The sequence below is a fragment of the Phyllobates terribilis genome, unplaced genomic scaffold, assembly GCF_046119375.1.
Source record: "Phyllobates terribilis strain yellow unplaced genomic scaffold, ASM4611937v1 Scaffold_9__5_contigs__length_417890890, whole genome shotgun sequence".
Lineage (NCBI taxonomy): Eukaryota > Metazoa > Chordata > Amphibia > Anura > Dendrobatidae > Phyllobates > Phyllobates terribilis.
In genome coordinates, this window is record NW_027362769.1 from 94,271,229 (window position 1) to 94,292,171 (window position 20,943).

At 42.0% G+C, this 20,943-nt stretch overlaps 1 protein-coding gene across 1 annotated transcript in view; it reads right to left on the reverse strand.

The window, feature by feature from the left end:
• Positions 1-524: 524 nt before the first annotated feature.
• Positions 525-20,943, reverse strand: part of ITPRID2 (ITPR interacting domain containing 2) — a 76,720-nt gene continuing 56,301 nt past the window's right edge. The window contains exons 11-19 of the mRNA XM_073646794.1: positions 18,419-18,507; positions 15,371-16,567; positions 14,442-14,516; positions 12,702-12,829; positions 11,710-11,860; positions 11,151-11,219; positions 8,729-9,160; positions 3,706-3,819; positions 525-2,206 (exon numbers count right to left, since the gene is read on the reverse strand). Of these exons, the coding sequence (XP_073502895.1) occupies positions 3,709-3,819; positions 8,729-9,160; positions 11,151-11,219; positions 11,710-11,860; positions 12,702-12,829; positions 14,442-14,516; positions 15,371-16,567; positions 18,419-18,507 (2,252 nt within the window). The 3' untranslated portion in view covers positions 525-2,206; positions 3,706-3,708. The remainder of the gene's footprint in view (positions 2,207-3,705; positions 3,820-8,728; positions 9,161-11,150; positions 11,220-11,709; positions 11,861-12,701; positions 12,830-14,441; positions 14,517-15,370; positions 16,568-18,418; positions 18,508-20,943) is intronic.

The following is a 20,943-nucleotide window of genomic DNA, read 5'->3' on the forward strand; positions in this document are numbered from 1 at the left end:
TGCCCAGAAAACAAAAAGTGACAAAATCCAAAAACAATTTTTTATGCAAAATAAATACTTTATTAATATATTTAGAAATCAGCCCTTGTGTATAGAGTAACAAATGTATATAGTTTTAGATTTTCCACAACAGTTTTATTCTCAACTATTGTTCAGATAAGAGCTCATAAGAACAAAAATCTAAAAATGAGAAAAAACAACAAAAAAAAAAAAAACACTTCTGCTCCAATGTGCCATAATAAGCCAGTTCTTAACATCACGCTCACATAAATATTTTAATATCAATTAACAGACCGTGTTAAGGAAACAAAACCAGAAAGGGCTGGCAGAATAGAAAAAGACCTTTCTGCAATGAGTAAATGACAGAAAAGTCATAGTGTTAGATATGGCACATGAAGGTAGCTTCTGAGCTACAGACCGCTAATGTTAGAGAAATCCGGTGTATGAAGATTAATTACTTTCAGTGTAAAAACTCATAAAAAAGGGGTCTAGTATAGTCTAGCAGCTTAGGAGGAGTATATTAGGGGGGATTGTCCCAAATTAAAAAAACAACAACAAAAAAAAAAAACTAGTAAAAGCAAGGGATGTGCTAAAATTAAAAATGGCTTATACTCAACTGATAATTCCCTCATTGACCTGATTGTTCGGCTAGTCTTGTTGATGACCATGCTGTAGCCAATGTGGCACAAGACTGCAGAGTCCAGCGACTGACTGAGGTGGTCTTGTGTCCATGGTCAGCATGTGATCACCGCAGAACAAGTCAAAAAGAAAAAAGGACAGACTACTAGATCAGCCAGAGAATTGGCAGACGAGTAGAAGCATTTTTTTCTCCCCTTCATTTTTGCACAGTCCCTGCCTTTAGTATTTTTTTTTTTTTTTTTTTTACTTAAAAGGGGTATTGACATCTCCAAGATCCTATTCCAATATGTAGTAGGTGTAATAGTATTAGCAAATACCTCCAATTAGCAAATCAGAAGAACTATACTACATTTCTAGGTCTCTTTCCTAGCGTGCAGGCATTGCAGGACCTTAGGTATCCATGGTTACAACCACTGATCTAGTAACAGTTGGCTAGATACCCAAGGTCCTGCAATGCCTGCACATGAGGAAAGACATTGTGAATCAGAAAAACTATACTACATTTCTAATTGGAGGTATTTGCTAATCCTATTATTACACCTACTACATATTGGGAAAAGATATTGGAAAATGGGAATACCCCTTTAAAGTCTTTATCCCTTTAAGTGCTCACATTACCAGAAGAAAAATGTTTTGCAGTACAATCTACTGGAATAGGATATTGCATTTTATGGTTACAGAGCTGAAGATGGAGCTGCTAAAAGAGTAGTCAATCCAAGCAGCGTCAACCTTGGAGCTGTAGGCACATATGATTTTGCAGTGAGTCCAGACTCTCAGGAAGCACTTTTATTTTTTGCAATATTTGCCGCACTTTTGCCGCTTAGTGCAAGCATTCCGTGCGCTCAGTTTACCACAATTAGACGTTAGTTTACGACCCCTTTAAAAAGTAGCTTAAAAAAGGTAAATGCATAAAATCCACCACAAAGGTAACAGCTAAGGCAGCTCTTGGCATGTAAAGTGTAAGCAATGTGCCACCTAAGCACGTCTGTATTATGTCTTAACATATCTCATTGGCTCCATTATATCCGTATTATCAAATGATGGCTGTTTTCTCTTAGTGCAGGTGACTGTTTATGGAGCGACACTCCACAGCAGTAGAGAAAAAAAAAAGAAAAAAAAGTTCCTTACAAGCTCAGAGCAAAAATCACTTATTGCACAGTCTATACCTCATGGAGGCACTTTAATATTAGTCATTTTATTTCACCCAAAAATGCATTACTTTGCCACATTTCTAGATCCCCATATAGCGAGTAGGCAACATAAGGGAAAAAAAGAAAAAAGTTCAAGTTGAAAGAAAAAAAAAAAAAAAATTAGCAAATAGGTCAATTAAAATAAATATATATTTTTTAAACCTCCACAGTTCTCTTATTGGCAGAAAGCTAAGCAAAGTGCCCAAACTACACAAAGTACATGGTCAAACATTAAGAGCTCAGGGGTGTTACAAGATGAACAGTAGATAGTTTCAGCAGCAGATAGTCCTCCTGGGTTCTTGAACTTGGCACAATAGCTTCATCCAAATTCTTCTCATGGGTTGCCAAGAGTTCAACCGACTTGAGTGAACTCAAATCTGTAAAAAAACAAAACAACTTTAGGCATTTAAAAGAAGTACAAGAAAGAAGAGAAATGCCGAAAAAAGGCACAAATTGCTGCATTCATTCTATGATCGCATGAGAAGTGAGTGGAGCCAAGCTACGTATTATACCTCTACAGTCAGAGCAGGGTGGTTATCTCTTAATTTTAAAGGTGCAAGTGTCCTACAGAGCAACAGTCCATCTCTTTATATGGGTGTCTACAATACTACTCATGACAGGTTTATTGGGTCATATCAGCTACAGAAAAGAGCCACTGAAAACCTCGAAGACCTCTAAAGCCATGAACATGTATTGTTCTGTTTATTGTCCCAGGGTATCAATGCTACAGGATAAGAACATAGCAGAATTGTCGGTCTAATATTTAACAAAAGAATTTGTGGTACATCCTTTAAATACAATAATAAAAAAAAAATAAAAAAAGTATAGAATAGGTCACCAATATGAGATTGGTGGCAGTGCCAGTAGTGGGACCCCCACCAATCACATGAAATTCTCACTCTGTAACCTTGTAATTACATTGCTTAGATCTGCTGCCATGTACGGCGCTTTATTACTCACTCAGTGGTTGCGCAACATACGGCAGTGGCCATTAAGCATGTGAGTGGTTAATGACGTGCAGTAACCAATGTATGGCCCTGTCGAGTTCTGTTTTGTACAACACAGGAGATTTCAGGTAATTGGTGAGGACGCCTGATCCTCATTCCCCAATGTGAGAACGATGACCTATGTTAAGGATAGCGCTTCAATATCTGTCCAGGACAACCCCTTTAAGAAGCAATTATGGGCATCTGGAGGGTAAAAATAAATAAATAAATATAATAATATTTTGGTTAAAGAAGATGTCCAATACTTTTACATTGATGGCCTATCAGGATCATGATTGATGGCCTGATAAGACATTGAGGATAGGTCCTCAATGTGTGATCACCCAGCACCTCTGCCCATCAGCTGATATCGGTGGCTGCCGGCCAGAAGTACTCACTTGCGGACCTGGCCATCTACTTGTAGTGGCCGGGGCTTGTTACTGCACATCAGTCTCCTATTGATTTGACTAGGAGGCAGATGAGCAGTACCCTCCTGGAGCCACAAGTAGACGGCCAGCAACGCAAGCATTTCCAGCCTGTGGCCACCACCACCGTTAACAGCTGATCAGCGGGGGTGCTGGGTGTCGGACCCAGGCCAATCAGACATTGATGACCTATCTTAATGTAAAAGTAAAGGACAACCTCTTAAACGTGCCCACTCCCTCTTCTCTGTTAAACGGATCAGACCGTTATTAAACATTGAGGCCTCCAGTAACAGAACGGTGGGGTCCGACTCCCCCAGTGATCAGCTTTTAAAAGGGACTGACAATCCTACAAGTGCTGGGTACCGCTCAGCGTAACATTTTTTGTAAAGCACAATAGTTTGCTTTTAGTGGGATTGCAGCTTTGTCCTACTCAAGTGAATGACATCAAGCATCCCGACAACTTACCCTTTAAATCCTCCCATCATTTTTTCCATCCATTGATCGCACTGGAGAAGATACAGCTGCTAGAAGTCCACTTACTATTTCTCGTCGAATGTCTCCAACAATGGCTTCTTTAATCTTAAAAATAGAGAGGATGTGATTATTTCTATAGTTAGTCTATTTGGTAATTATTTTATATCCTGTCCATACAAGTCATTAATTGGGATTTTTTTTTTTTTTTTATTTCTTTTTAATTCATGGCTGAACAGCACCAAGTAAATAAAAATTCTTTAGTGGCACAGAATCGCACATAGGCAATTTATTCTTAGAAACCTATGACATAATAAACATTTATGTAACAGTTGTTGTGTACAGAAGTGATGAGGAAAGGGCACGACACAGCCCCACAAGTAACCAGTTGGAGATCTGCAGAGTATCAGTAGACACTTCCATTCAAGTCTTAGAAAAACAGATTGTGAAATCTAAACACGGTTCATGGGCGGACGCTCCTGTGTCTCCAGGACAATGTTGAGTTTACGGGTCAAGTCTTCTACAACATCAGTATCATCCAGCTAAAACCTAACCGCTACAGAAACATCTACAGTATGTGCAAACAATATACGCACGCACAGGAGCTTTCCAACCAACATTGAACTGCCTTCACATTTTTCTATGCAAAACTGGTACAAAAAAAAAAAGTACAGAATTCAACTGGTTCAGCCTAATAGACTGGGCAGAGCACTGAGAAAAGCTGTGCCTGTGTTTTCACATGGCTTTACCATTAAAGGGGTATTCTTAAATTTGGCAAGGGGCCCCCAGTGATCCTAAGATGGAGCGGCAACACGACTGATCAACCTCCACTTTATTCACACCGGGTTCTTCAGAGCCTGATTGTCTGGATCACCAAAGTGGAGGTCGATCAGTCATGTTGCTGCTCCATCTTAGGATCACTGGGGGCCCATAGCAGTTGGCACTCCAGTGATCAGGAAGGAATCAAAGGAAAGGTGTTAACTTTCAAACTTGAAAATACCCCCATATTGGCTATGAAAATTCTACCCCTTTGGCAACTTTAACACAGTAAGGATGCAGCCATCTTTCATTCTGGCACCTCTGCATTTTTCTACTGCATTCAAGAGTTAATAACTTCATGGATGAGCCACATATTTTGTTGTACATATGATGTTTTGATCGCTTTGCATTTCCTTTTTGGGGCTGAGCGTGGTGACAAAAACGGATAAAAGAAAAAAAGGGTGACGATGAAGTATTTAAAAAAAAAAAAAAAAAAAATTTCCAAGATTTTTTAGTTCATCTAGGGAACTTGAAACTGCAATCATTTGATTATTAATTTTCCTCAATAAAGCAACACTTCAGTACTGGAGTATACAGTACAAGCAATCTCAAGAAACCCAGTCACGGGCTGTGCTTCATAGAATCAGAAAGATGGCAGCCACCGGAGCCTTCAGGATGCCGTGGCGACTAGCATTGCAACATGTCCAAAAAGGTGTCCGAATCGGATCACAACCATTTAAATGCAGCCGTCATACTGACTGTGGCATTTAAATGGTTAAAACAGCAGTGACTGGAGCCAAGGCAGATGCCAGGAGTATAACGCAGCAGGCACCGGCTATGTGCAGAGTGGAACAAGCGTATGAACAGACGTCCTACACCCCGACGTGTAAGATTATATATTTTTATATATACACCTGTCACCTGGCAAGATTGCTACTAACCCAAACCATAGTAACATACATGCTATAATGTGCCCTGATAACACCCAACCAAATGAGGCCTAGCCGCACAAATAGGAGTAAATGGTTAGAATTTGGATGACACACGATCTATGGCTTCAGCAGTGGGTGCGTACAGTGGGCAGCGCCCAGGGCACATTACAGTCATGCATACCACCCAAACACAGACACATGATCCGCGAGATGAATAAGACTCTGTTCCCAGCAGAGTAGTAGTAACTACAGCCACACATTTCTTCGGTCACCTTCTATTCAGAAATGTATGTACATTTATATCAGCAGTGAACAGAATATCATCTGTTCTCCACATTGTTCTACCAGGAATGATGCCGCTCACTCCCACCACACAACAGTAACCCGCCAGTGAATAACTATTCTACAAAGCTAAACCCCAATTCTGCAGTCAAAAGCGCCATCTTTCCACAGCATTAAAGTTTTTCATTTAGAACAATTATATTTTAAATCTTCATACAATGTTTTAAAAGTCAAAGGACCTAAAATGACTCGGATTCAAAACTCTGTTGAATCCTAGTAGAGAAATGCTCAACTCCTGCTCACCATGGTATCCAGATAGCAAAACTGGCCGTCTGCTCTCCAGAACATGACAGCTGCATAGAAATACACGCTGTCATCCTCGGGTCGATAGAGAAGACGGCCAGTCCGAGCATTGCGTTACCATCCTCTCCTACACAAGTAAATGGGGTCTGAGTCAGGCGGCTGTATAATTCGGAGAAGTATTATTTAAGCATGCAAAACAATTGAGCTGAGTGCACACGATGCGGTTTTAATGAGTCTCCGCGGCGGTTTTTCCACTGCGGAAACGCATTAAAACCGCTTCGTAATAGGTCTGCCATGTATAGCAATGATAATCCGTATGTGCAGTACACATGATGTGGAAATTTCAACTGCGGATTATCATTGCAGCAAAAAAAGCAACATAAGCAATTCAGGCACGATTCCGCGGCGAATTTGCGCCCACCGACTTGCATTGAATCACAGCAAATCCGCATGTATAATATCCATACCTGCGGATTTGCTTATTTCCATGGAAACGCAATAGGCGCAAAATCGCGCTGCGGCTGGTACCCGGTCAGAAGAGGAGGCTGCTACTCCTCTCATCCGACCGCTGCTCTGGCTGATAACCGCGAGAGCAGGGTCGATGGGAGAAGCAGCAGTCTGCTCTTCCCAGCCCGCACTAGTATTATATAAAAAAAATGAATAAATAAATTAAAAAAAAAAAAAAAAAAAAAAAAAAAGTAAAAATAAAAGAAAAAACCCTCATACTCACCTGTCTGGCGGCCCCCAGTGGCCTCCTGGTCCCTGGCGGCGATCCTCTTGTTGGCGGCCAGTGGGGGGGCTCGTGCCCCACAGTGTACTGGCAGGACCTGGGGTGACATCACTGATCACTTGATGGTCACGCATTCATGAGGTGATCGCTGACGTCACCGATCAGCTGGTCACGTGACCATCAGCTGATTACCAACGCCGGTAATCAGCTGATGCTCACCGTGGGGACATTCACAAGAATTTTTCCACGGTCTCTAACTCACAAGGGCTCATCAGCTGATCTTTAGCTGATGAACCCCAGTAACTTGCTGCATATTGACAGGGGGTGATTTTACACTCCTGTCAGTATACAGTGCTGTATTCTACAGCAGTGACATCAGTGATGGTTGATTTCACTGCTGTAGAAGTGACACAGATTGCCGTGGAGACTTCGCATTACGTGGACTGCGTCGTTGATGGTGGACAGGTGAGGAATATGGTTTGGTTTTTTTTACGTTTTTTTTTTAAGGAGATCGCGGGCTTCGGAGGCGTGTAATAAAAAAAAAAAAATAAATAAATGAAAAAAAAAAAATTGTAGAACTGTGTGTGTTTTATTTCATTAAAACACTTTATTCGGGCCGTGTCTTTTATTGAAAAAGCGGTGACCATTTTACCACGCAGTTAGTAATGGGGGGAGTCTTATAGATGCCCTCCATTACTAACCTGGGCTTCACGTCAGCCGCCAATACAAGGCTGATGTGAACTCCAACCCCATTACCCCACCGCTAAAGTGGGAACAGCGTGGCTAAGTGCCAGATTTGGTGCATCTTCTGGATGCGCCATTTCTGGGACTGCTGAGGGGTGATATTAATAGCCGTGAAGGGGTCTAGTATCCATGGCCCCTTCCCTGGCTATTAATATCAGCCCACAGCTGTCTAGTTTAGCCTTTGCTAGTTAGATTTTATAGGGGCACCCCACGTCAATTTTTCTTCTGGGGTCCCCCTGTAATCTAGCCAGTAAAGGATAAACAAACAGCTGTGGGCTGATATTAATGGCCAGAAAACATTGTTCGCTAATGGCCCCTTCAGCGGCTACTAATACCAACCCCCAGCGGTCGGCATTCCCTCTGCTGGTTATAAAAATGACGTGGGAGCCCACGCCACTTGAACCATGGAGAATTACCGCATTCAATACTTTCTAGTGGTCAAATTTCTGTTGTGGAGACTAGCGACTCCGCAAGAGAAATTGACCTGCTGCGGTCCTGAAATGTCAGTGTCAGCGAGTGATTCGCAGCCTCTTATGCAAGCATAGCGGATATGGGATTTCTAGAGATCCCATACACTATGTGGTAACATCTGGACGCTGCGGATTGGACGCTGTATATACACACAGTGTCAAACCTGTAACGGCTCCTGACCGTGGCCACATACCCTAACTCACCCGCAGAATGTCAATTTCTGAAGCGGACACTATAGTCTCCGCTGCAGATATTGACTGATTGAAGTGTCATTATATGTAGTGGATTCACATGTACCGACAACAAAAGTGCAGCATTAGAAATCCGCGTTTTGGATGCAACATAAATATATTGTGTCCAAATCGCTGCTGCGTGCTGATCAGGGAATGTAGTGGCTAATGAACCAGCTGTGAAATGTTATTTAATGGCCAGGGAAATGTTTGCCTAATGGCAGACCCATTCTTTAATCATTTAAATGAACCAAAATACTTACCCCAGTTCTTATAGTAATCCAAGGGCTTAAGCAATGTCCCACCAAATAACTTTATTTAGCTCCAAAAATCATTCATTGATGCTCAAAAACCGCTTAAAAAAAAAAAAAAAAGTAAAAACGAGTCAAAAACGCAAGTAAATCCGCATGTGTTTTTTTCTGCCAGGGAGAGGCAAAAACGCTCAGGAAATTTCTGCTTCAATTCCTGAATGTGTGCACATACCCTTAAATCAACTGGTTATTTTCTGATTACACATTCCATTTAAGCAACCGTTTTGAATTAGTGTCTGAGATACTGTAACCTACCTCTCGGATTACTTGTTGCAATTCTTGATTTTCTTCAGGACTCCAACGTGGACCAGCTTCAGCAACAGGTTGGTAAAATTCTGATTCTCGCTTTTCTGTGGACTCCAGATTTAGGCTCCCATGTTCCTCTGGTGACTCCTCTGTCAAGTTCTCACTGGCTCCAGTTCTGGTTGGAGGACTTGGAGTCAAAGCTACAGTAGCACGATATACAGCTTTTCCTGGCAAAGTTTGGATTTTGGGTTTATCAAGGGAGTCCAAAGACTTTAGTGGACCTTTCCTGTATTTATTAAGTGAACTGGAGCAAACAGAGGAAGAATCAGAAGGTGCTGGGGATAAAACAGATTCACACCGATCAACTCCATGCTCCAATCTTGAATCTTCTAAACCTAGCTCTGATTTTAGATGGCTCTGCTCTCTAATCAGCTCATTCACCTAGTAAATAAAAACAGAACACACAAATTAATGTGTAATACATAAAGATTGGATATAGTGACTGCTAAAATGAGAATGCACATAGGATTTGCCATTAAATCTAATAGACGAGTTTAAGGTCTGGGCACCACACTGGAGCAAGCTCAGAGAACAGTGACCAAAATAGTGACCGGTCTGCAAACCATGTCCTATGAGGAACGGTTAGAGGTTTTGGGAATGTTTAGCTTGCAGAAGAGAAGACAGCGAGGAGACTTAATAGCTGTCTACAAATATCTCAAGGTCTGTCACACTGTAGAGGGATCAGTTTAAGGCTGTGTGCCCACTATGCGTTTAAGCGTTTCCGCAGCGGCAATTCCGCTGCAGCAACACTTAAAAACGCATGGTAGAAGGCCTGCCATGCTCCCCAACGATAATCCGCATGTGCTGTGCACATGCTGCAGAAATTTCCGCTGCGGATTATCATTGCGAAAATATACCAGCACTACCAATTATTTTGTGAAATTGCGGCGTTTTCGCCGCCACTGACTTGCATTGGACCGCATGACATCTGCATCACTGCATCTGCACATGCGGATTCAATGTGCGGATGGTACCCGGGTTTGGAGAAGAGGAGACTCTCCTCCAGACCCAGGTAACATAGTACCTGTAAAAAAAAAAAAAAAAAAAAAAAAAAAAGAATAAAGATAAAAAGTATACATTATACTTGCCTTCTGATGGCCCCCAGTCTCCATAGAGATCCGTCCTGGCTTGCCGGCAGCTCGCAGTGGACTAAAAGCACCTGCGGTGATGTCATTTAGTCATGTGACGGGTCACACTATTGCTGACGTAGACGGTCGCGTGACCCGTCACATGACTAAATGACGTCACCGCAGGTCCTTTTAGTCCACCACGAGCTGCCGGCAAGCCAGGACGGATTGCTATGGAGACCGGGGGGCCATCAGAAGGCAAGTATAATATTTATTTTTTACCATTCTTTTATGGTCACACTATATAAATTCATGCAACCGGCATGGATTTATATAGTGTGACAAAGTTGTCAAACACTTTCCAAGTGATGCTAAAATCGCTTGGAAAGCGCTTGACAACCCGCATGCGGAAATGCATGTGAGGAACGCTTCACATCAGCTTGTCCCTGGCAAGAAAAAAGCAAGTACAATCCGCATGCGTTTTTTCTGCCAGGGAGATGCAGAAACGCTCAGGAAAAATCCAGAGCATTTCTGCAAAGACTAGAAGCAATGGGATGAAACTGAATGGGAGAAGATACAGATTAGATATTAAAAAAAACTTTTTGACAGTGAGGGTGATCAATGAGTGGAACTGGCGGCCACGAGAGGTGGCGAGTTCTCCTTCAATGGACGTCTTCAAACAGAGGCTGAACAGACATCTGTCTGAGATGGTTTAGTGAATCCTGCATTGAGCAGGGGGTTGGACCAGATGACCCTGGAGGTACTTTCCAACGCTAACATTTTATGATTCTATAAAAGGCCCAGTGGTGGAATCCACACCTATTTGGAGAATGAGGACCTTTAACTGGCCATTGCACCAGAGTGCAGCAAGTCTTTTTTCACAACTCTTGGAGGGAGTCCCGAAAACAGTTTATCAATTTTTGAGACTAGCATCTGACACGTTTTTTTGGGAGAACTCATGAATATGCCATAAATGTATGAGATTGATAAACTCTAAAATGCATTTTGGGGCTGACGGACTCTCTTTAAGAGTTAATTTGCAGTGATATGGGGGAACTAAGCCCCCTATATAAATCATACTATTAATAACTGGTTTAGTGTCTGAAAACATAATTTGAATGCAAATGAGGGGTTGTGGCGCCATCTTGGCATAGCCAAGAGCTTGGTGCAGTTATACCCATTCATTTTTATAGGGTTCAAGTCCCCTATATCACTGTATAGCAAGTTTAAAATACATTTTGGGGGTGAAAGAATCCCTTTATGTAGGTTATGAAATAGTAAGAAGTTAAGAAAAAAGTTCTTACTGGTTCTATGACATTCAGTGGAGTGGAAAATACCAAACTGTCTGTACTTCCTCTTCCGCCATACATTCCCTAAAAGAGAAAGCATAATTAAACTTCATTTGCATTTGTAACTAATTTAATCTACAAAAATTTTTTTTTTTTATAGCAAACAATTAGAGGAGTTGAATGCTACTCAAATATTATGAAGATCTGCATTTACCAAAATAGTGGTCCCTAGCCAATTTATTTCAAAACTGTACGGTCCTGTGCATACACATGAAAGGTCACGGTGCAAGTCAATGCAAGTAGCAAGAAATAGAAAGTGCCACAAAGGACTGGACGGGTGACTGAGGAGTGGTGGGGCTGGAAGAGTAAGGATCATTGTTTTTTCTATATTATTTTTTATTCTCTGCAGTCTGGATAGACCTTAGAGCATGAAGGACATTACATTCTCAAAGAATAACTTTTCTGTTAATTGAATTTCCTAGAAGAATCTTCACATATAGGTGAATTAGAATTTCGCTTGATCCGGTCATCTCTATAATAATGTATTAAAAAAATGGGGAAAAAAAAAACGAACCATTGCTGCTTGTCGTTGGAAAGGAGAAGAAACGTGAAAACTACGGAGCTGCTCTTCAAGGGTGAGGAGCCGTTCATCCAGCTGTAGTTCTAATTCCTGAAGCTCTACTCGGACAGAGTTCCTCAGACTTTGCAATTGATCAGCTTCATACCTACAGCAGAAAGCAGACTTTAGCAAATTTACTCTTGTATCCACTTATCTAATACATAAATCAGTCAGGTCCTTTCAGGCATCAGCAAGGACTATATATGCAAATAAAACAAAAGCATTTGATTATACTGTAGTTTTGGAAGCTTAAAGAGGTGGCCCGAAAGCAAAGACATTTCCATTTTAAATCCCTATTTAATGCCATAATCTAAACTATTTTTGAATATACTTCCATTAAAAATTCTTTATCTACACCAACTGCTTTTTTTATTTTTTTCCCCTAATTCCTTTTTGCTGACGGTTCGTTTGAGAATTACAGTGCATGCTAGGATACTCAAACGAAGTGTCAGGGGGAAGAGGCGTCGGTCACTGCTACAGTCCCTGCCCTTTCCCTGAAACAAAGCTCCATCGGTGACACTCGTTTCAGGGGCTGAGCTAGGTGATGTGCACAATGACAGTGCTCTATGCTGCCGGCTCAGATCAGCAGTAACAAGCCGTCAGGAGAGTGTTGTCAGAATACCTGGCGTGCACAGACCAGTGATGTCACTTGCGGGGAGCTGTCACTCGTTTCTGTACGCTGGGTATTTTGACACCGCTCGGTTGCTGGCTCATTACTGCTGATCTGAGGCGGCAGAGAGCACGCTGTCATTGTGCACACTGCACAGGCACTAGCTCAGCCCCTGAATTGAGTCACTTATGGCGCTTGGTTTCAGGGAGAGGCAGGGGCAGTGACAGTAGCCTGTTCCCCCTGATAACTCTTCGCTTTAGTGTCCCAGCATGCACTGTGACAACAGTAAGTCCTGATACATTGGTGATCACATACACCCTTACAAAACCTAAATCACCTCTCTTCTTCGGTTAGATGCTGATAAACCATAGTCTGCTGCCGTAACATGTTCAGTTCCAGGTCCATCATTTGGCTCCGGAATAAATTTAAGCTTCTTCTCATGATCTGCAGCTCCTGGAATGTATTCTGAAGGACAACATACAATTAGATCAGGAAAGATATATCTTTCTACCATGTTGACAGTAAATAGAATAGTATTAACAGTCCTCAGTGGTTGATACCATCTTCCCGGTTACCTTTTTAATGGCTAACAAATAGCTGTCAAGACTACCCTGCTCTCATCAGGCATAGTATTTTTTATTTTATTTCATCAATCAATAGTACACATGGAAATAAGCAACTTTGTAATCTAATCAGAGAAATCTGCTTCTTTCTCTGCCAAAACTGATCAGGCCAGAACTGCTCGGCTCCGCAGTCTTCTGATAGTGGCCGCGGCAGGGTACTGTACATCTGCCCATTATTGATTTGAATAGGCGGCAGATGTGCGCAGTACCCTGCCGCTGACACCGATAACAGCTTATTGGTCATCAATGTCTGAATGGCAGAGGTGCCGGGTGTCAGACCTCGACCAATGAAAAATTAGTGGACAACCCCTTTAAGGAATGTGCTCCTCAGACCTCATGGGGGATCACAACCCTGAACCAGAGCTCAGGACAATAAAACTTTTACACTCTTGATCTAAGAACTCCTCTACTATTTACTGCAATGACTGTCTTTCCCCTTCCCGTCACTAGTCCCATTTGTTAATTTTATTCACTTATGTAGCACCATTAATTCCACAGCGCTTAAAGGCCCCGTCACACTTAGCGACGCTACAGCGATCCCAACAACGATACGACCTGTCAGGGATCGTTGCTGCGTCGCTATGTGGTCGCTGGTGAGATGTCAAACAGGCAGGCTCACCAACGATCAGGGGAGCAGCGACATCACGGAAAGAATCTTTCCATGATGTCCTGCTCCTGGTTACCAGCCTGCTGAAGCTCACGTAGCAGAGTGGTATCGATGGTAAACAGCGGGTTACTAAGTGCGCGTGTGCCCCTAGTAACCCGATGTTTATCATGGTTACCAGCCTGATCGCTGCTCCCGCTGGTCACACACAGCGATGTGTGCTGACTAGCGGGAGGGCAAAGACTAAAAAATGGTCCAGGACATTCTGCAGCGATCAGCGACCTCACAGCAGGGGCCTGATCGCAGCAAAGTGTCACACATAGCGACATCGCTGGTAAGGTCGCTGTTGCGTCACCAAAACTGTGACACAGCAGCGATCTCGCTATGTGAGACGGGGGCTTTACATACATTTCTGGCACTGTCCGTATAGGGAATCTAGATTGTGAGCCCCAATCAGTATGTCTTTGTAGTGTGGGAGGAAACCCACACAAACACGGGGAGAACATACAAACTCCTTGCAGATTTAACTCCTGGTGGAATTTGAACCCAGGACCCCAGCGCTGCAAAGCAACAGTGCTAACCACTAAGCCACAGTTATTACTGCATTATTCCTGTGTCCTGTTGAGTATAATAAATATGTGACTCTTCAGATTTGGTGTTATACTGACCCTGATGAAGCGACCGGAGTAGTCTCGAAAACTTCCTAATTGTTACCATCTTTTCAGTTAGCCATTAAAAAAAAGGTATAAACTACTGAGGACTCATGTTTCAATATTGTTCTAACATACAATTATACACTTCAGAAAAAACTTCATATAAAAAAGGATCAAAATAAAGAGAAAGCACTCACTTCATACAGAGAGAGAATAGAGGATTTCTGGCTGTAACTGCCAGCAGTCAAGTCATGTCCACGCATCACAGGGTGCTGAAAAATAATATGATATAATAATTAATCTATGCATTTTATGTCCGAAGATAAAACAGATTTAGGCTAAATTGCATAAAAGCGCATGCACTTACTGTCGCGCAAATATACTCATGGAGGTGCAAGTCTGACGGAGGCCAGAGACTTGGAGCCCTAAGATGGATGGTTGTCACAGCATCCATTATGAAGAGACATACTGGTACACTATTTTTTTAGAGGAAAGTGCAGCACTTTCTTTTACAGTTTAATAGGTTATGCCAATTCATACCAGCCAGAGGCCAAAAAGGGATACGGCCTCCGACGGGTGAATGGAAACGTACACATGTATGCTGGGAGCTTCTCCGGGACACATTCAACCAAGTGCACAGACACAGGATGTAGAAATAAAAGTAAACTTGTCTGTACACATTACTGTATCTCAAGGCTTTGGGACCAGGATACCAAGATATCCGATATATACATTAGACTTTATAGAGTCAAGCTTTTTTTTTTTTATATAAATTTTGGTCATTTTCGTGGGCTACGATAAACTACACACGAAAATCTTTAAAAAATATAAAACTTTTGGGGTGTGCGCCTTTTAGCCCCCTGTGTGGTCTCCATTTTCACAGACAAGTTGAAGAGCTGTTTATTTAATGCGACGTTCACAAAAATATCCTCCACAAGGAAGACAAATATAGAGGCTTCCAGTTTATTTTTCCCCGGATAGCTTCCAGCTGGTTTCCTACACTATCCTTATGTCACCAGACATACAAGCAGTGGACTAAAGGCTACACAAGGCTCCCTACTATTGGACTTTTTAATATGACTGGTTGCATTACAGTAACCCCTGAAGACGCACCACTTCCCGTTACCTGAGAAAGATTTTGCAGGGAGCTTCTTATATCATGCAGTACTCTCCGAAGTTGCATTTCAGTAGTGGACGGTGGAGAACTTAACGGTAAAGAGCACCCAGAACAAGATCGGTGAAGAGACCCGTAGCCAAATCTCTGATTAACTGGACAGGAAAATGGGGACATGAGCGCACCGCAAGATGCACCAGAAAAGTTTGGGACACTGTGCGTGCTCCAGGCTCTTGCATGGTCACACAGCGGCCGTTCGTGCCAATCGGACTGTAGGGAATGAAGTGAACAGGAAGACTGTGACCTGTGAGATGGGGCATGGGCATTACATGACTGCGGTCTACGGATCGGATCCTCCGCGATTTGTCCCATGCCACTTTTCTGTGCATCTCTGGCATCAGAAGCAGGAGAAGTGAAGACTCTAGATTTACTTGTAGTGTTAGGTTCCTCGGTTTGTTCAGACAGTTCATCTTCCTCTGGTGTATACTTGTAAGAGAATGATGGAGGGCTACACACTGCTGCCTTTCCGGAATTTAAAACTATGTTTACTTTGGAAACCACTCTTACAGGACTTAGCAGTGGAGAGGGCAGGGATTGAGTCCGTCGCAGCGGGTACCCAGAGTTGGAAAACTTAAGCCTCCGGTGTAACAGGTCTTTTGAAGTGACCATGCTGCGTCCAGTTCTGGATTCCGCTATTTCTGAACCAAACGTTTTCTTCTGTGCCCGTTGTAATGCCACATTAACCCGATCCAGAGACCGAGATTCTGAACTACCCAAACCAGGAAACCTATCATATTCAGGAAAACTGTCCAATGCTTCTGATATGTGATGAGTGGTGTAAGAAATGGAGTCATATTCGCTGTTTACTTCCAACTCGCTATCAGCCGTACATTCGGCTTGTAAGTCGGAGTCTTCTTCACTTAGGTCACGAGAGTCCTCGGCAGCAGAGTTAAGGTCTTCACTAGACTTCAGCTCCTCATTTTGATTGTATGTCATTTCAACCTTGATATTAAATGTAGCCAAATCTTTTTCGGAAAAAAAAGCATTTCTTCCCAAGTCAATAGGAGTCAGGAACTCATCATCCAGGTCAATGGATTCCGACTGATCAAGTGCAAGTGGAGTCCTTAGGTCCTCTCCTGTGGAGGTTACAGTAGTTTCACTGTCATAGCTGTCTGCGCTGCTTCCCATGGCCTGCAAAGAATCCTGCACCTAAGAACAAAAAGCAGAAATAGGAGATCAAAGGGAAAGTAACAGTAATGAATACGGTCCAAACATTAGAGGAACTAGGTCCGCGTTAAAGTAGTAGATAAAGAAGAACATGCAAACATGTTTAAAAAGAGGAACAAAATATGTCCGTTCTGATACATTAAAAATGATAACATTTTGATTCTAAAAAATGTAAAAGCGGATTTACACCAAGAAAAAGGAGCAGCAAATGCTTTGTATTAAAAATCTCTTGTTAGAAGACTGTTGATATGAGTGCAAAAGTATTAAAACCTGTTGGGATGCTTACTATTTAACAATTTTTATAGCACATGTTGAGGACCGGATACAGGCCCTCCCATAGGCATAAACTTAGCACAAAGGGTTTTTTCACTACTGCACATACTAAGAAGGGAATGAGTCATCTGAAAATGACCCATTGTTCAAATTAGGTTTTTACACATGTATTTTCATATTTGGCTTTTTCATATCATGATCTGTATGGGGGAAAAAAACAAAAAAAAAAACACTTTAGTAATCTTGTAATATTCACTCTGGCCACTGCGGCAGTTTCTGACCCATTGTTCCTGTCCTTTCAGGAAGAGTTTTCAGCAGTTTCTCAAGTGCAGAGGCACGATCACTGTCAGATGACCCCTCTACATACAGCGGATAACACAGGGTCCACTAATCACAGTAGGTGTTCTCACAGCTCTCCCTCCCTTCACAATGCCCTATACACACACACACACACACACACACACACACACACACACACAAACCCCTTAGGCTATGTGCCCACAGGGAGCACCTGGTCGTGGCTGGTTTATGGTGAAATGATGTTCTTTTCACTTCTGAATTATGGCCCCAATAGGGCTTACTGGAACTTTCAGTAGTTTAGAAATTCTTCTGTATCCAATGTAACCAGTATGTTTTGCAACAATACGGTTGCGAAGGTCTTGAGACCGCTCACTAGTTTAAATCATCATGAGAAGTTTCTTGTGTGGCACCATGGTAATGAGTCCTTTTTACAGGCCATCAGTTGAACCATCTGATATTTTTCACTAAGAGTGCAGACAGACTGCCGTAGATCTCTCTTACAAATACCACCGTTTTGGACACAGTGTATTTTTGCAAAGTTCAAAATAAAACGCTGCATTCTAATCACGCAGTTAAATCCACATGTGTTCATTGAACCATGCGGATTTACCATCATCTAATGAATGGCTATGGGTGAAACTAGCATCTCCACTGCAGATAATTAACAGGCTGCGGCTCGTAAACCCGCACCGAGGGTGAGTTTATGCAGCGTTAAATAGAAGAACAGTGAGCAGGAGATTTCTATAAATCCCATCCACTGTACTTCTAATGTAGAACGCAGAGTTTTGGACACTTCGCAGGTGAGCTGCGTCCAAAACGCTGCTCTTCCTGATGGTGGGCACATAGCCTTAGAGGTTTCAATACAAAAACAGATTGAAAGTCAGTCTATTGTGGTACACGAGGACTACCTGAAAGAACACAAAGTATGAGTACAGAATAGCTCCACTGGCCAGTGTGAAAACTGCAACACTTCTACATTTAGGCACCATCTCAAATTTATATTAAAAGGAAAACCAACAACTCAAACATGTAAAAAGAAACAAAAATGTAAACTAATATATACATTATATATTTTAGATTTAACGAAGACATTTTTTAAATAGGTCAGCTTCTGATAGAGAGGAGGGAAAAGGAATATTTCAAACATGGGTACCTGTAATTGAATAATTTGCCTACAAGTTAAGCAATTGTGTGTATTACAATAAAAGTCTTAATTCCAAGGGAAAAAAATAAGAAAAATAAAACATGACGACTTCTTACCGGAAGAGAATTTGTCAGACAGTCACCAGATGTGTCTTCAGCAAATCCGCTGCTATCGGAGTGCTGGCTAGCAGTCCTCAGCAGATTATCTGAAATGATAAATTAGGTCTCTTTTCAATCATTATAGTATTGAAAGAAGGGAGTCTTCATATTCCAAGGTAAACTCCATTCTTGTGTTACTTCTGGTTGAGGATGCTGATCCGTCATGACCAGTCACGTAGACCATCAGCTTAACCATAAAATAACTGCTCAACGTACATCTCAAAATGCTTTTTAAGCCTTGCACAAGTATGACTTTACATCTCACCAATTATACATGCAGTGAAATAAGTATTAATATACATGCAGTGAAATAAGTATTAATTATCAAACACTTCACCAATTTTCTAAGTAAATATATTTCTGAAGGCGCCATGGACATGAAATTTCACCAGATGTCAGCAACAACCCATCCAATCCACACACGTAAAGAAATCAAACCATAAATGTCCATAAATTAAAATTATGTACAAGAATGAGCAATTAAACATACTTACTGAAATGTAATACTTCTAACACAAGCCTTTGTTGCTGATGACCGCTTTAAGACGCCCCCTGTATTGAGAAACTAGTTGCATGCATTGCTCAGGTGGGATTTTGGCCCATACTTCCACACACTTTACATCCTAGAGGTCCCGTGGGCGCCTATGAAATCTGAGCTTTAGTTACTTCCATACATTTTCTATTGGATTCAGGTCCGGTGATTGGCTGGGCCATTCTAGCAGAATTATCTTCCCTCTCTGATTCCAAATACAGCCAAGGAAACGCTCAGTTGGTTTCACTGTCTTGCTGAAATGCCCACACTCACATCATCCTTGTAGATAGCAGCAGATTTTTATCAACGATGTCTCGGTACATTTGTCCATTCATCCTTCCTTAAAATTTTATGAAGTTTGACCGTGCTGTATGCTGAAAAACAGCCCAACACTATTATGTTCTTATCTCCAAACTTCACTGGTGGAATGGTGTTTTTGGGGAGATATACATTTCTTTTTGGCCTCCAAAGAGTTCAATTTTGGTCTCATCTGACCAGACTATATTCTCCCAGTATTTCACAGTCCTATCTAAATGTTGAGCTAACTTTAAACATGCTTGAACATGCTTTTTGTTCAGAAATGGAGTCTTGAGTGGTGAGCGTGAATACAGGCCATGGAGGTTGAGTGCATTACTTATTTTCTTTGAAACAATTGTAATTGCTGTTTCCAGGTCTTTCTGTAGCTCTCCACAGGTAGTCCTTGGCTGATTGACAACTCTTGATAATTTCTCTCACTCTTCTGTCTGAAACCTCACATGGAGCACCTGGTTTATAGTGAAATGATGTTCTTTCCACTTCTGAATTATAGCCCCAACAGGGCTCACTGGATCCTTCAGTAGTTTAGAAATTCTTCTGTAACCAATGTAATCAGTATGCTTTTCATCAATAAGGTTGTGAAGGTCTTGAGACAGCTCACTAGTTTTACCCATCATGAGAAGTTTCTTCTGTGACACCTTGGTAATGAGACCTTTTTACAGGCCATCAATTGAACCAGCTCATATTTTTCACCAACGGTGCAGACAGATGGCCATAGATCTTGTGCGAGGATCGCATCGCAGTGTACGGACTGGCCCGACACCTCTCTTGACCCGAGCATGACAGCGTGATGTATTTCTATGCAGCTGTCAAGCTCAGGTCAGGAGAGCCGACTAAGTCAGAGGATTGTGATGTGATCCTCGCATGAGAAATATGGTCGTCTGTCTGCCCCCTAAGTGTCAGGATTGCTTTCTAATTACTGATAGATTTCAGCTGGTGAAGAGCAAGGAAAACAGACAGCATCCACTTCAGGGTGTCATACGTTTATAAACCTTTTTTATTCCGCCATGTCAAAAAGACCACACAACATTTCAACTCCAAGGAGTCTTTATCAACAGCATACACATAGTCAAACATGGTGGCCTAATATAGTGTGGTGAACAAACAGACCAATCACTACACGAGGCCCACCCACTGAAACATCATCACATACAGAGTACTTCAAAATATATACAAACATAGCAATATATCGTTACATAAATAGATGGAAAATATAATGCTTAACAAGTATGTAAACACATTTAACCTAGGTGTAAACCGCCCACCAACCAATCAGTGAGATGCATCATCGTCCCGGACACCGACCACCAATCACCTTCTGTAGAGTCATAGATGAACAACCTTAACACTAAAAATATATATCTCACCTGGTGGCATGGATAAAATGAACCAAACCCCTCAGAGATTCATCTCCATGGACACCAAAGAACCCATCACGACCTCCTATCCCTTGTATGTTATAAGTGCACAAGCTATCACACAGTATGCAGTCACATGACTGCACTCTAATTACCACGCCCAGGAACTGACATCACTGCCCACATGATCCCTGCAACCATAGCAACTGGGACGCAAACCCTACACATTGCACAGAATGCGGTCACATGACCACTACTACCGTGGCATATACACCCAC